The sequence below is a fragment of the Mustela nigripes genome, chromosome 1 (assembly GCF_022355385.1).
Source record: "Mustela nigripes isolate SB6536 chromosome 1, MUSNIG.SB6536, whole genome shotgun sequence".
Classification (NCBI taxonomy): domain Eukaryota; kingdom Metazoa; phylum Chordata; class Mammalia; order Carnivora; family Mustelidae; genus Mustela; species Mustela nigripes.
This window is the reverse complement of record NC_081557.1, coordinates 104,512,423-104,527,212: the sequence shown is the minus strand read 5'-3', so window position 1 is coordinate 104,527,212 and position 14,790 is coordinate 104,512,423. Positions and strand designations below refer to the sequence as shown.

Below are 14,790 nucleotides of genomic sequence, written 5' to 3'. Positions count from 1 at the left end.
GACCCAGGAAGTAGGTTTTAACCTCTTCTACAGGATGTAAATTCCATGAAAATAGGGGAATAGTCCAACTTTTTGCATATCCTAGCTCCCCACGTGAATATTCTACGTATTTGTCTATTCCCACTTCAAATTTGAATGCTAATCTTTGGAAGTATGTCTTTATCATCAGGAAATAATCATGTAATAAATGTACTAGAAAGTATATTAAACAGTAACGACACAGAAGGCTTTATTTAAAACACAAGTGCTTTATTTTCTGTAATCAAAGTTGTTCCTTGCATATGAGGATGGTCTAGTGGCTGCTTCTATGTTCAGGAGCTGTTTCTGCTCTGGTCTGCTGTCTTGAAGAGCTGCACTCCAGGGTCAATGTCAGGGTCCTATACTTTGGAAAAGCTTTTTTTTTTTTTCTTTGCAAAACTGGTCCATTTGAATCCACAAGCCGTAAAGCCCGACCGTTCTTAGCTCAGCTGTGGGGCTGAGTTACAGGAGTGTGTGTCACGTCGCACTCCTAGGCGTAAAGAGTAAGTGCAGAAGGAGGTATTGGGATGAAACACTTAATAGCTCTGATTTTATGTAAGCAAATGACTCTTCAGGAAGACGCCTCCTTGGGCTCTTGACGTGTATTTCTCTGGGGCGACAGTCAGTCATCTCCGTTAGCAGTGGAACCAACTATTAACTCTGTCGATACTCAGAATCCTCTGGGTCCGAAGATCGAATTGGTACTGTGTCGTCCCATGCACTATGTAGAGGAACCCTAGAAATAAGCAGACGAGACTCACTACTCTACCCACATGATTTCAGGTGGGACCTGAATTCTGGAAAAATCCTGCCATCTGTGAGGACAAATATTTTGGGCCCTCGCTCTTCCAAATAACTGCGTTGACACTGTTCTGTGACAGCGAGGTGGAGGAAAGAAATAGACACATTTACTTACCGTGTTTCTGGAACGCAGCATCAACTTTATGGCCAATGCCAGGAAAGTCAGCTGCGATCGCTCTGGGGTAACCTGCGTCCATGGAACGCTTATACTCGTCATACCTGGTCAAAACAGTGATTGAAAATGTCAGAACGTGCTAAGTGTGTAGACTTCTCAAAGGCATTACGGGGACTTTGGTAGCGGGACTCTTAGAGGAACTTTCAACCCCATAGATCTTGTCTAGTATGGGGGAGGGGGAGGTAGGACGCTGGGTGAAGAGCAGAACTTTAAAGTCCGTGTCAATGCCAACAACTAATTCTAATTCTCCAGGAGGTGCCGCCCATTGTCCTGCTAAGGTAAACTGCGGTGAAAGATACACTCCTGTTGGCAGAAGGGGCTCTGTGAAGGTAGACGCCCCTCCTCAGCTGTCCTTTTCCAAATTCAGCCCCACGTGTTCACTGCATCCCCACTGCAGGGGCTGCGTGACGGTCGCCAGCCACAGACTTGGTGGCTGGACTGCTGGGCAGCCATTCACAGAGATGGCAGCTGGCCAAGGCTGTCAGAGACTCATTTGGCTATGGTTCGATCTAGAAGGTTCTCTCTAGCTAGAAAGAGGTGCTGCGCAAACATGTTCTATGCTCAATCTTTACCTCCAGTATTTGTTAGCAACAAAGAAGTAGGTTTTCCCGGTTTCTTCATCAGAAACAGCAGCATCGATGTTCTTCACAGTTTGAGGGAAGCCGAAGGATTGGTAGATGTCCTTGGGGTATCCGTACAGCATTTCCTGTCCCTGAACGGCCCAGTACTGATTACCTGCCAATCAAAAAAAAAAAAAAAAAAAAAACAAAGGATGGAAACACTTGTCCTGGACAACAGAAGACAGCGAGCCCACTCCAGCGTCCTGGCCGCACATAAGACTGTCTAGAGAGATTCTTAAAGATACCGATGCCAGTATCATATACCAGATCACTTAAATTTATATACACTTTGAAGTTTCCTACATCATTTGAATCTGCAGTGAGCTTGGAGGGCGACTGGCCTGTGGGGCTGAGAGTGTCTTCCCAAAGCCAGTTGCGGCCTCGACCACATTCTTGCCCGTGCTGCATCCGGTGGCGATACGGGGCTCCCTGCTCTGGCAGCCTAGGGCTGGGCACAGTCACACCAGTGGTTTCCCAAAGGCCAGGGGGTCGTAATGACTCACAGGCTGTAACGACATGCAACCTCTGTAAATAAGAACCACCGTGTCTCACTAGAATACGGCACCAAATAGCCAGTGGTTGCTGGCTCCAGATCTGTGTGTTCATACTCAATAGCCCACGTCACATAAAATGGGTCTTAGATCTTGAAGCCGGGATGATCCTCACGGCACAAATACACTCATTTGCCCCTTATGAGAAAGCGGCTTGAAATTTTGTGCCTCTAAAATCCTGTTTAACTTTGTGATAGAAGGGCCAGAAAGCCTGTGTCAACATTTTCTCCCCGTCCAAAGCGCAGTCAGTCCTTCGGCAGGGTCAAGCACTCGAATGCTTGTGTGTACAAGGCCAGACATCTGTCTGCAGAAGTACCGGCGTTTGGCACAGTGTCTTCCAAGCCAAGAGCCCATCATTATTTTCATTCTGATGGAATAAGAAAAGTCTGTCCCACTTGATCACGGTAGGGCTCGTCGTATTTTAACGTACAAATTGCCTGGGAATCTTGTTAGAATTCTGGAAGGTCTGGAGTGGGAGCCGATCTTGTGGATGGCCCTTGAGCACATTGTGCTAAGTGAGAGTCTGGGTCTCTAACAGACCCCCGCCGGGGTTGTCGATGCTGCTGGTCTGAGGACCCTACTTTGACAGCTGGCTCCCAGGGTGGCCTCTCCCTCCCTCAGGAGACCCACTGGTATGAAAATAGACTCCAGGAAATCTGGACACTCCAATGCTTCTGTGTCATCTGCTCTATTCTGTGGGTCCCAGGGGGGGTATGTAAGTAGTTTGCAGAGAAAACACTTTCCTAAGCCAGGTTCGTGGCCCCGCAGAGCACCCACAGATACACTTTCTATCTAAAATGACTCAGAAATGCACAGGGTAATGCTTAGGTAAGGGACTGGACTCCCATCGGTGTGGGAAGTGAGAGCGTCAGATTTTCCAAAGGCCACCGAGAGAAAGCGGCCAGAGCTCACTCATTTCTCAGCCCCAAAACGGGAATCCACAGAAACGGGACCCCTGGGGGAAGCGTTACCTTTGAAAAACCGGATTTCATCTCTCTCAGAGAATTCATAAGCAGCCTGAAGCCCACTCGGCAGCTCTGGCCAGAAAGTAGAAATGAAATTGAGCTCAACTTCCGGGTAGAAGGGGTTTTGGCGCATGTAGAACCTGATGTAGAAAAAAAAACGGCAAAGGTTTTGATCTCCTGGATGCGGGGGCGGGGGGGGGGGGGGGGCTGACCTTTAGCAAGCACGACGGCCCAGCCAACCTCGAGAGCATGAACAGTCACATGTAGCGAATCAGTACAAAGGGATGGGCGGCGCGTGAATTCCGCAGTGAAACCGCTGGCTTTGGCGGCGTCTGGAGCCGGAGCCGGACACCCGCGCCGCAGCCCACCGCGGGTGGCCGACACCCCGTGCAGACGGGGCAGCAGGGCCTCTCCCCTGCGCCTTCTACCCCCCGACCTGAGAGCCTGGCCCTCTCACCTCACCGATGAGAGATCAAGGGCGGCGAGGGGAAGGAGCTGTTTACGGCCACGTTTGTGATAAGATAGAGGCAAAGGTTAATTTTAGACCCAGAGTTGGCAGCCACTCTGTTCCTCCTCCTCCGGTTGGACCTACAGTCCACGGGGGACACCAAGGCCCCCGCCGGCAGAACCTGCTGGGCAGCTCCGATCCCACCTCGACTGCTGGGAGACCCTGGGCAAGGCTGTTGCGGTCTCTAGCCTCCCACGGCTTCAGAACGTGGTCACACATGGACGCTCAGTGTCCTTTCAGTTCCTGAGAATCCTAGGCCTGTGTCTGTTCCTTGCAGAAATCTCTTGAGTCCTTGCTTTGAGAGGCATGTCCTGCCCTACCAAAACCTTTCCTTTCAGACCCACTCTTTCGGTAGCCCCTGCCCAGCTCTGAGCCGCAGCTGCTAGGGTTTGCACCCAGCCTTTTCCTTCGTAGGGGGAGGACGGCAAGCATCTGGAACCAACGCCTTCTACTCTCGCGTGGGTCTGACCAGAGTGACCAAACTGTGCGGACCAGACCCCAGGAACAGCAGCTAAGACGTTGAGCCAATCCGAACCCCCTCCTTTCTCTGTGCTGACGTGCCGGCCCGGCCTCTGTCCCCATCCCAGGGACAGCATCTTCCAGAAAAGGACCTACTATTCCTGCACACGGTCCTTTAGGAATCAGGGTGGCACAGGCAGCAGGCCTGGGCCTTGCATGTGAGGTGATCCTGGCATCTTTGAGCCCCCACGCTGCGGAGGGGGCACCAGAACTCTCCTGTGGTGAGAGAAGCCTGCGGGGACCACCCGTATGTGCTCGCGGGAGGGTCCTCGTGAACTCCTGGAGGTTTTCCCCACGGTGGCTCCTCCCCTTCTCTAGGTCTCTGCAGGTCACGGGCTTGGGCTGGGGGCATCTTCAGTGGGACAGAGCGGCTGCATGGCCCTGCTCAGCATCACGGGCTGTTTCTCCTGAGAAGGACCCTCCTGCATTCACAGTTCATCGTGAAGAGCGGCGTTGGTGAGGAGAGCTCGGGGTGGGAGTCAGAGCAGCTACTGCTCCGTCACCAGAGAACTCTGTGCCCTGAAAGGATCTCTTTCCTTCTCCCTGCTTTACTTTACTGATCTGTGAAACGGGACTCTATCCACTGAATTTTCTACTTCAGTGGTATTTTTGTCTGAGAACCGAACAACAGAGTACATGCGGGGAAAGGCTGTTACGAGCTCATCGCTCTGTGCTGGTGTGTGTAACTGCTTGCAGTTCCTTGTAATTCTAACTGTACGTACATGAAAGTGCAGGATGAACACTATGTGTGCGCCCATGGCCGTGAGAGCCGTGTTGTCACAAGCACAAGGCACAGGGATGTCCTACCTGTCTTTAAAGAACATCAGTTCTCCCCGAACCGTAGAGATAGCATCGAAGACTAGGTTACTGTCACACACTTGTGGTGTCTGGGGGCCTGTTGGCTGGACGGGATTGGGAGAAGGTCCTAAAAGAAAAAGAGACCTGGGGTTAGTTCTGCCTGGTCTCGCACAGCTTCTTAAAGGAGGCAGCCAACAGCTGTTCTAACGGCCCCTTGTCCCTAGTTTTCTGTCCACTCACCATATATGGCCTGGATGGCATTGATGTCATCCTGAGACAGCTGGACATGGTCTTCGTACATGTAGTTGGGGTACATCAGAGCCCCGATATCAGTAGAATGAGAAAGTCCAAGGGAATGACCCAACTCATGAGCGGCCACGCGATAGAGGTTGTAATCTAAAAGGTACAATAAAGCCATTAATGACTGTTCGCAGTGTTCTCCGTTGAGGGACCTGGCATGAAAGAGCTAGAAAGCCTTTCCCCAAGGGGGGAGGACTGGAGGCTGTTATTGACAGGGAAGACACAGGCTAAAACCCAAGCTCTGTGTGTGCACTGATACAATGAGAAAGTAAGCTCGGCCGATTCTGCGTCGGGCGCAGACCCGTCTTGGATGCGTTCCTGAGTACTAGCTCACGGAGACGCAGTGGAGTTCTGGCAACGATTTTTTCTTCCTATCTACAAACTCATACATGCCTATGCTAGAAATTTCGGAAAATACAATCTCTCCTCCCTTAATTTTCACATACTCCTACTAACACTGTTAAATTGTGGCGCATCCTTCTAATAAAAAAATGATTCTATTGTAGATGCCCACAAGAAAAACATTAAGATTTTCAACATTGTCTTAACAGAAATTTTGGAGCAGGCTGTTGGCAGCCAACAAGATGATATTACTAACAAAACCAGCCTTCTCTTCCGGTTGTCACATGTATCATTCATTTCGTAAGCGGCAGTAGAAAATGCCTCCTTTACAAATGCGTTCTTTCCGTTAAGCCAAACAGGATTCCCGTGGAGCGAGAAGGGAGGGGGAGATCGGGAGAGGCCAGACGAGTCGACTCACTTCTGTAATCCTTGGTCCAGCTTTCGTCTTCATCAAAGTGAGCATCTCCTCCAAGATTCGGGCCTGGTGGGAAAGCGTGAGCGAGGATTCCGTCGGGTCCGTCAAAGGGAGAATTGTCATAGTGATCTGCCAGAAACAGAATGTGAGACACGTCCTTCTTGGTTCCCAGTCAGGCTAACCCAGGAGAGAAAGCACTGGCCGGCTGAGAGGACAACAGACTTCCACCAGATGGGATCTCGTTTCCCTCCTTAAGCCTACAAAGTCAACACCACTTCTGAACCAGCAACTCCAGCCGCAAAGATGAAGGGGTGTGGGGCACGTGGGACTTAGGGTGAGAGTGCTGCTGTGGGGCCAGAAGCGCTTACCTCCCCTGACAAAGGATATCATTATGTCCGCTTGGCCCTCCAAGACCCTGGTGAAGGTCAGGGGTGAGACATTACTCCAGAGCTGAAAGGCTCTGTCAATGGCACTGTCCACGTCTGCTCTTGACAAATCTGGTGTGTAGTTTTCAATCCTTAAAATGGAATAAAAAAGAGACATAAGGACTCATGGCGGGGCGCCTGGGTGGCTCAGTGGGTTAAGCCGCTGCCTTCGGCTCAGGTCATGATCTCAGAGTCCTGGGATCGAGTCCCGCATCGGGCTCTCTGCTCAGCGGAGAGCCTGCTTCCCTCTCTCTCTCTGCCTGCCTCTCCATCTACTCGTGATTTCTCTCTGTCAAATAAATAAATAAAATCTTTAAAAAAAAAAAAATAAGGACTCATGGCTCATGGCTCTGCTGGGAGACGGCGCCCTCGCTCTGGTGCCCATCTGTTTACCTGTAGGTCAGGTGGGTGTGCTCCCAGCGGAGGGTCCTCTCACCGAGGGCGTACGGAGCCACGTCAGGCACCCCACATCGGGGCTGCCTCATCAAAGCCAGGGTGTCGGCGTCCACCTTCCCCGTCACCTTCAGCCCAAAGAATGCCTGCATCTGCTTCAGCTTCTCGGCCACCAGACTGCTGTTCCTCTGCCTTGGGATTTGCTTCCCATCACTCTTCAGGTTGTAGTAGTTTTCCAGGTATTTCTGATGAAAGATAAAATTATTGAAATGCTGGATGAGAACTCTTTCTCATTTCTCAAGACTGGCAGTAAGAAGCCCTAGCTACAGCGGAGAACCACTTCTAAAGACCGTGTTTCGATATCATGGTGGAAATCCTGATGGGTGGAGACGAGTCCCCAGTAGAAATCTCCCTGGCACTAGGGAGCACACAGTCCGAATGACAGTTCATGGGGACATCTGCATACGTCCCTTAGCCCCCACTCACCTCCAGCTGGAAAGAGAAGAGGAGACCCTGTGCATGGCTGGACAGAGTTTTGGGGAAAGAGCCCTTTCTACCAAAAATTTCTCTTTGGAAGAAATCCACCCTTCTGTAAAATCCTTTACACTATGACTGCTACTCTGTACCACTGAGCAAAAATGCAAATTAAGGCTCCTGCCTTTGTGCTGTGTGAAATTCTGCTTTTACCTGAACCAGCTCCGTGTCCTGCTCTTGTGCTCCCGAGGTCGTGGCGGGGAAGCCGTGGGACCCCACGCCCCAGAGCAGCAGCAGCAGCAGAGGGAGGCTGGGCATGCTGGCCTTCATGCTCCTGCCCCGCTGGAGGACTGTGAGGCTCCCCACCTGCAGTTCCAGCACCTCGACGAGGAAGCTCCCTCTTTATATACAGTTCGGTGCTTCCAGAAAGCCCGAGGCTGGCTGACTCACGCTCCATAATATCCTCTTTGATTAGCGATGAATAGCTCTCGCGATTATCAGAAACGGTGACGCCTGCAGATTATTTAGATTCTCTTGGTGTTGCAATCTTATGATTAATACCAAACAGGACGTGTGGGAAGGAGGCACAAGACAGTTGTTTGCCTCAGTCCCTTTCTACCCTGTTGGGCATCGTGTAGAGGGCTCCAGGAGCACTTGGAAATGGAGGCTTTGCCCCTTGATCCTGCTGGCCGTGAGGTGCGCCGGGTGGCCCCCAGCCCCTGATCCCCAGGCAGAGGGCAGAGGGGCTGACCTGTGGCTGTGCTGTGTGGTTGTTCAGGGCCCGCACTGCCCAAGTCCGCAGCCCTGCAGGTGCTTGCCGTGGGGTGGTTATCCCGGCCTCCTCTGCTAAGTCTCCCGGAACACATTCTCCAGGGTCCCACAGTTGCTCTCTACCTTTATTCAGCCCCGGGGGTGAAGACCTTGGCTGAGAAACCCCTGCCCACAAGTGGGACATGTGGTAATTCACACCCTGTGTAGACCCTGCACACTGGCATCATGGGACACACAGGATCCTTCTCTGAAACCCGTCGGAACGTACCAGGGGAGGCTGGGGCTGGTGGCCCACCAAGTCTTATTGTCTTATTGGGAGTCTGCTGTCTTATTTTTCTTAAAGATTTTATTTCTTTATCTGACAGAGAGAGAGCAGAAGCAGGGAGAGCAACAGAGGGAGTGGGAGAAGCAGGCTCCCCGCTGAGCAAGGAGCCCTAGTCAGGGCTCGATCCCAGGACCCCGGGATCATGACCGGAGCCAAAGGCAGACGCTTAATGACGGAGCCACCTGGGTGCCCCAAGTTTTGCCTCGTTAGAGGCTCTCCTATCTGTAACATCAGGGTTTAGTGGCTTATTATTTTCCATGCATGTCAAAATAAATTTATGACTATGAAATGAAAACTGTGCCTTTCTGTATCCCTGTGTCATATTAGAGTGTTTTTTGGGGGTGACCTTTCTACCAGTGGTGAGAAAAGATGATGGAAATCTGTGGCTTCCTCTACTCATGCCCAACCCTCCTGCCTAGAAAGTGTTGAATGAGATGTAAAGTCCGCACCACTTGCCTCCCCGCCAGCAGCTGCCGGGCCCCCCGCCTTCCCACCTGTCAAACTTTCTCACCTCGCCAGCTTCCGACTTCCGTTCTCCTTGCCACACAAAGCACCACGTCTTGTCCATAAATGTTGCTTCAGTGTATTTTGGATTGGTGTGGAAGGGCTCATTTCCTCCTTAATTGTCTGACCGCAACTTCCTCATCAATGTGGAGCAACTCATGAGTTAGAGACAGTAAGAGGAACTGGAAGAAATTCTCAGAGACTGGTGCCCTCTCCTTGCCCCCCGCATCTGCGGGAGCGAGTGGTACAGTGGGACGGGGACCTCAGGGCACCAGCGACTGAACTGACTTCAGTGCAGGCCACGGAAATCCTGCCAGAGCCCCTCCACGCTAGAGCTCGCAGTTAAAGTCAAGGGGTAGCAGACACGCCCTGACTCTTGGGGAGTCTGGCCGGTGCGAGGAGGCTGCACGCCGCTCCAGGGGGCGGTGGGAAGCCAGGTGCCCGCGGTAGCTCGAGGGCATGTGAGCGTCGGGGGCTGGGCCCGGAATTACAAGGGAGCCCCGGGCAGAGGCTCTTCTGACGTCCCGCGGGGTAGGGCTCTGCACAGACTGTGGTCGGCGCGTCCTCCAATGTTTGCGGACCCTCATGTCCTTCAAACAAACATTTTGTTTGCCCAGCAGCCCTACTCCCAGAAGAAAAGATGCGAACAGAGAGAGAGAGGTCGCCCGCGGGCCAGGAGTCACAGCTCTTCAGGGCCGGGGTGTCGCGGCCTGGGGAGAACGCGAGGAGCTTGGCTCTTGCCTTCTGCTCCGGGTCTAGGGGCGCAGCTCTGGCCTGAGAGCCGCACGCATTTCCTCGCAGCTTCAGGAATGCGGCCGCGGGTGCAGACTGGTCACCGAAACAGCTGTTTGTGCAGTTTCCTCCCCAAAGGACAAAGGATTTTTTAAAATTAAGCTCTGGGTAGGCAGCCGGCCTCAAAGACTCAAGGGGTCCTGAGTCTTGAACTTCCCAGGGAGGTGCTCAGATTACCGCCGGCGCGTGCTGCGGCCTGAGCGGAAGGAAGACAGAACCATCTCGACCGAAAGCTGGGGGTCAAGTCCTGCCAGGGTCCCGCGGCTCCCCAGAAGCTCAGGACAGTTCAAATGGCGTCATCTGCTCCTCAGCTTCGGAAGCTTCTTCCCCGGGGGCTCTGTCCGTCCCTCTGGCCCCCGATGGCCTGCAGTTTGGCGGAAATCACTCCTCCGTCCCGTGCTCCCCAGGAGGATGGCGGACTCAGGGGAACTCAGACTCGAGACTGCGGTGGCCTCCACGGGCTCCTGACTATCTCCAAACAGGCAACGTGTTTCCCAAGTCCTCTCGGTCGCTTCACGCCGGCTGCTTCGGGGAGCAACTCAGACATGCTCGTGTTTTTCCATATTAAGTTCCGTCCTGGAAGAGCCATCTCACCTCACATTTTTCCCACACTTGGAAATTCAGCCTTTTCATTTGATAATTCAACAGGAGTGTCAGATTTTTTTTCCCTGCTAGTTTTTTGGTCCTAAAAGTCGTGAAATGACCTTCGGCAGAACCTTTAAATATTTAATGCTGTTTTGCTTGGGGAGTAACGTGAAGGACGGCTTTGCCCCATGCAGTATGTTCTCCTTACGAATGGCCAACCATGGCCAACCAGCGTGTGTGTGTGTGTGAGTGTGCGCGCGTGTGTGCACGCATCGGAGTGCACCTGTCGTCCTTCCGTCGTCATGGCTACCTTCCAGGCGGAGATGCCTGACATCGTCCCACACGTGCGTGTACCTCCAGTCCACAGCCTTCATGGTGCCCTGTCACCAGATGCCACACACAGGCTCTGGGTAAGGGACTTTGCCCCCTACCAGAGAAGGTGTCATGGGATGCGAGGCTGGTTCCGTGGGCTCTGTCATGCCATAGTGGCGTGTCCATGCCACCACCCAGACCCTCGCGTCTGAGAGGATCTTCCTGAACCCTGATGTCCCTGTGTGCCTGACGCTGGAAAACCTCTCTTCATTCTAACGGGAGGTCAGTGTGGAAAAGGCAGGGAGGTGGCGCAGCCCGTCGGTGTGTAGGCTGACGCCCTCCCCTGTGATGGCCACTCTTCTCGCTTTGCTGTCAGCAGCTCCTTGCGTGTAAATGTCTTCCCTCACGCTGAGAACTTGTCTGCTCTGTGGACCAGATTGATGACCGCAGCTCCCCAAACATCTCTCTGCTCTTCACCGTCCACCTTATTGTTGAAGCTTGACCTTGACTTTGATCCCTGGCCCCGGGCTCTCCGCGGTGACATGAACGTCCACCGTGGGGTCAAATGGCTTCCTCGGTCTACGGTGCCCCGACCCTGCCTGCATTGTCTTGGACAGACCCTCCTCTCCTTGGCTCAGGAGTCTCCACACTTTGCTTTTTCTCCCTGTACTTTCTGATCGCCTCCTCTTCTCGGCGCGGTCTCTCCCTTTTCCCTTCCGGAATCTCTCCGTTCGCTCAGGCCCTGCGCGGAGCCCTCGTCTCTCACCTCTGGCCACTTACTACCCAGGGCAGGGCTCTCTCCTCCTGCAAGCTCAGCCTGCAGCCTCAGGACCGTTCCTCCCGGAACACAGGCCCTAGCCTCTGGCCGCCGGGATAGCTCCACCTGGAGGTGGCATCGTTTCCTTCGGAGCTGGACTCACTCACTGTTTAACTTCCTACCTGGAACAGAGCTTCCTAAACCACAGACGGGGGTTCAGACTGTGCCCCAACTACAGAGCCTGTGACTTGGTCTTTCTAGGCCTTTTTTTTTTTTAATTGGTTTCAGATGTGGAGGTGACTCATCGGCTGTGCACAACACCCAGCGCTCGTTCCATCACGTGCCCCCATCATGTCTGTCCCCGGCCACCCATCCCCCCTTCCCTTCCCCTCCAGCAACCCTCCGCTTGTTTCCTATGATTAAGAGTCACTCATGGTTTGTCTCTGTCTCTGTTTTCATCTAAGCAGTCTTTTTACGTCTTGGTTTTCCCACCTAAACCTGCCGGTGCCAGGCAGGTTTCAGAGATGAGACACACAGATCGGATGTACTGAGTCTGGTGGCTGGGACACGGTCTGCGGGAACGACATCAGTCCAGTAATTCTTTTTTTGGAATAAAATCCTTCCCTGGTTTCCTTTATTAACCAAAGCAGATGGCATGTGGAGAACGTACCATGCTCAGGCCCAGAGTGATGTCTGGGTTCTGCTTCCCTCTCTCGCACGCCAACCGACTTATACTGCTCCCCACATGTGCGCTGCACCCAGTTCTCTGCCCTGTCTAGGGTCATGACCCCTCTGTTCTGACGTCACAGAGTGCTGCTGTCCCTCCAGGTCCCGGTCAAGGGCCACTTCATCTACAACTTTTCCTCTCTCCTCCGCACTCTGAGTTTTCACAAACCATTCCTCTTTCTTAAGGCGGTTTTCATAGTTTCCTTACCTTGACTTGACTCCCCTAACGGAATGCAGATTGCTGGGAAGAGGGCCGGCATTCTGTGTGCGCATTTCTGTCCACTTTCCAGGGCACGCCAGATTTGGATACCACTTCCTTGATATGGAACGTGTTAGGCTAAATTCTATGGGATAGAAAAATGGACACATTCATACTTCGGAGGGCGTCTCTTCTTTTGTTTTTTTGTTTTTTTTTTTTAAAGATTTTATTTATTTATTTGACAGACAGAGATCACAAGTAGGCAGAGAGGCAGGCAGAGAGAGACAGAGAGAGAGAGGGAAGCAGGCTTCCTGCGGAGCAGGGAGCCCGATGCGGGGCTCGATCCCAGGACCCTGAGATCACGACCCGAGCCGAATGCAGCAGCCCAAACCACTGAGCCACCCAGGCGCCCCGCGTCTCTTCTTTTGGAGAGATTTCTCTCACTTTGGTTTGGCTGGGAGGAGCCATAGCCACTCTGGGGGCTGAAATGGTTAAACCCAAGGACCAGAGTGAACTCCGGAAGAGATGGGAAGGCTCAGGTCACCGCAGCACATGTGGGTAAGAACACACCAGTTACCTATTCCCTGATTTTTCTATAAAAAACTGCCTGTGTATCAACGGAACTCAGTCTCGTTTACTAAATCGGCGTGATAGGCCCCCTGCTAGGAATTGCAAAACTAATCAGATCCCAGTTTTGCTCTCAGAAGGGAGTTCTCGTGAAGGGGTTACGGCTTGATTGCTATGAAATCATTTCTCGAAGTAGCTGTTAAAAATTATAGGTGTAATTTATATTATATCAATGAATATTTATGTAGGCATAGATCTCCAAAAATTTTATGGGAGATAACAGAAAAAATAAGATTTGAAGCACAAGGATATACTTTTCAGCCAATGTACCCAGAAATCCACTAACGACCAAAACAAATCCAATTGTGGTCTCTTTTTGCCACTCACGTCAGCTCCCATCTCCTGGTTCTGGTACTCAGTTCTGAGAAACCAGCACTGGTAACACATCTTGTCGTGTTGGTGCGAGCAGCTTCAGTGGGTGTGCTTGGAGAGACAGGTGGAGGGGGCACACAGGGGCTGCGTGCTTAGACATGTGTCTCGACTACCCTTCAGTAAGCCCCCTTGGAGGGTCTCCTGCTGGGTCCCGGGCAGCTGATGAGAGTGAAGGGCTCCCCAGCCATTCTGCACACTAAACCTCGAGTACGGGTCGGTTGGGATTCGGTGCAGCGGGAAAGACATGCAACTTGTCCATTTCAGGCTCTTCTTGCATCACACGGCAGAGAATTTCGGAGATTCACTCCATTCCAGGAAGGCGGGCAGTTCGCCAAGTCCTTGAATTGCCACATGAAATAATTTAATCTCAGAGATCAGTTGAAAGGTCATCAACTTCTGCTTCCCCATTTTAGCTTAGGTGACAACATAACAGCCATTGTGCTGGGGAAGCATCAGACTATTTTCTAAATGAATTACATGCGACCAGGACGGAACCTGGAACTCTGTGACTGGCTGAGCGCTAGAGAGGAGTTAGCCTTACTGTTTCCAGGTGCGGTTGTCCCTAACCAGCTGACTCCGACGTAAGGCACAGAGGTGCCTGTAGCTGACTCCTTTCAGCCCGAGTCTGCGGCAGCCTGAGCCTGACGTGGGCTCCATACAGAAACTCTCCTTAGGTGCATGTCCCAGAACACACGGCTTTCAAGAGGAGCAGGAGGATATGTACACATATGGTGGAAGCTACACAGCTAGAACATTGGGGTGTTTTCTTCCTTGGCCTTGAGCTCAGCCTGAGGTCACAGACCCCATCAAATCCCCAGAGTCCTCTGTCCTCCTCCCTCCCAGGGCCCTGCTGTCCAGGCTGTAAGAACAAATCTGTGTCCTTGTTTACATGGAGGGTTAGCCCAGGCTCTGTATAAAGGCAGACCAGTGTGGACTGCATATTTTACAGGTAGATCTATATGGATCTTCATGACTCAGAATCTATAAACATGCTTGTGTGATTAACTTTATATGCATAAATACACTTAGCACAGTGTCTGCAGAAGAGTGCATACACGCAGTTCTATGGGGAACATATGTCATTGGATGATACATCGGACGGGATGTAAAATGGTATTTTGTCCCATAATGCCCCCTGAACTGACGAAGAACAGTGTGTTCCCGGTTCAGAGCTGTCTTTAGGACTGCAATCAAAAGCGACTTGATTAAAGGCAGTATCTCTTCCCAGCCTCTGGGAAACCTGAGGTCATTCTGGGAGGTTACATGACGTGTCTTCAACCAAGAAGGGAAAGGAAAATGTTTGGAAGGAAGCCTGAGGGACAGTAGCAGTTTCCTTAAACTGGAAAACGGAACATTGGGGCAGTCCCCCCAGGCCTAAAGACCAGCACTCCCCATCCTGCTCCTTGGAAGCTCCTGGGGGCGCCTGTCCAGTGAAATGAAGAGGCTGGGTTCCTTTGGCCTGGATGCACCCAAAATCCGGGGCGGGGGGGGGGGGGGGGGGGGGGGGGGGGCGGGG

General features: G+C 52.3%; 1 protein-coding gene and 1 long non-coding RNA gene across 2 annotated transcripts; one reads left to right on the top strand and one right to left on the bottom strand.

Moving 5' to 3' along the window:
- Nucleotides 1-234: 234 nt before the first annotated feature.
- Nucleotides 235-7,753, bottom strand: MMP1 (matrix metallopeptidase 1). The gene is made up of 10 exons (XM_059418512.1): nucleotides 7,518-7,753; nucleotides 6,831-7,075; nucleotides 6,381-6,529; nucleotides 6,016-6,141; nucleotides 5,196-5,351; nucleotides 4,965-5,082; nucleotides 3,137-3,270; nucleotides 1,567-1,729; nucleotides 935-1,038; nucleotides 235-754 (listed from the first exon to the last, which is right to left on the bottom strand). The coding sequence occupies exons 1-10, from the start codon at nucleotides 7,632-7,634 to the stop codon at nucleotides 654-656; spliced, it is 1,413 nt and encodes a 470-aa protein (XP_059274495.1). The 5' UTR covers nucleotides 7,635-7,753; the 3' UTR covers nucleotides 235-653.
- LOC132029212 (uncharacterized) lies at nucleotides 2,496-6,040 on the top strand. The gene is made up of 3 exons (XR_009407746.1): nucleotides 2,496-2,569; nucleotides 4,476-4,613; nucleotides 5,949-6,040. It is a non-coding gene; the product is annotated as an uncharacterized LOC132029212 (long non-coding RNA).
- Nucleotides 7,754-14,790: the final 7,037 nt, after the last annotated feature.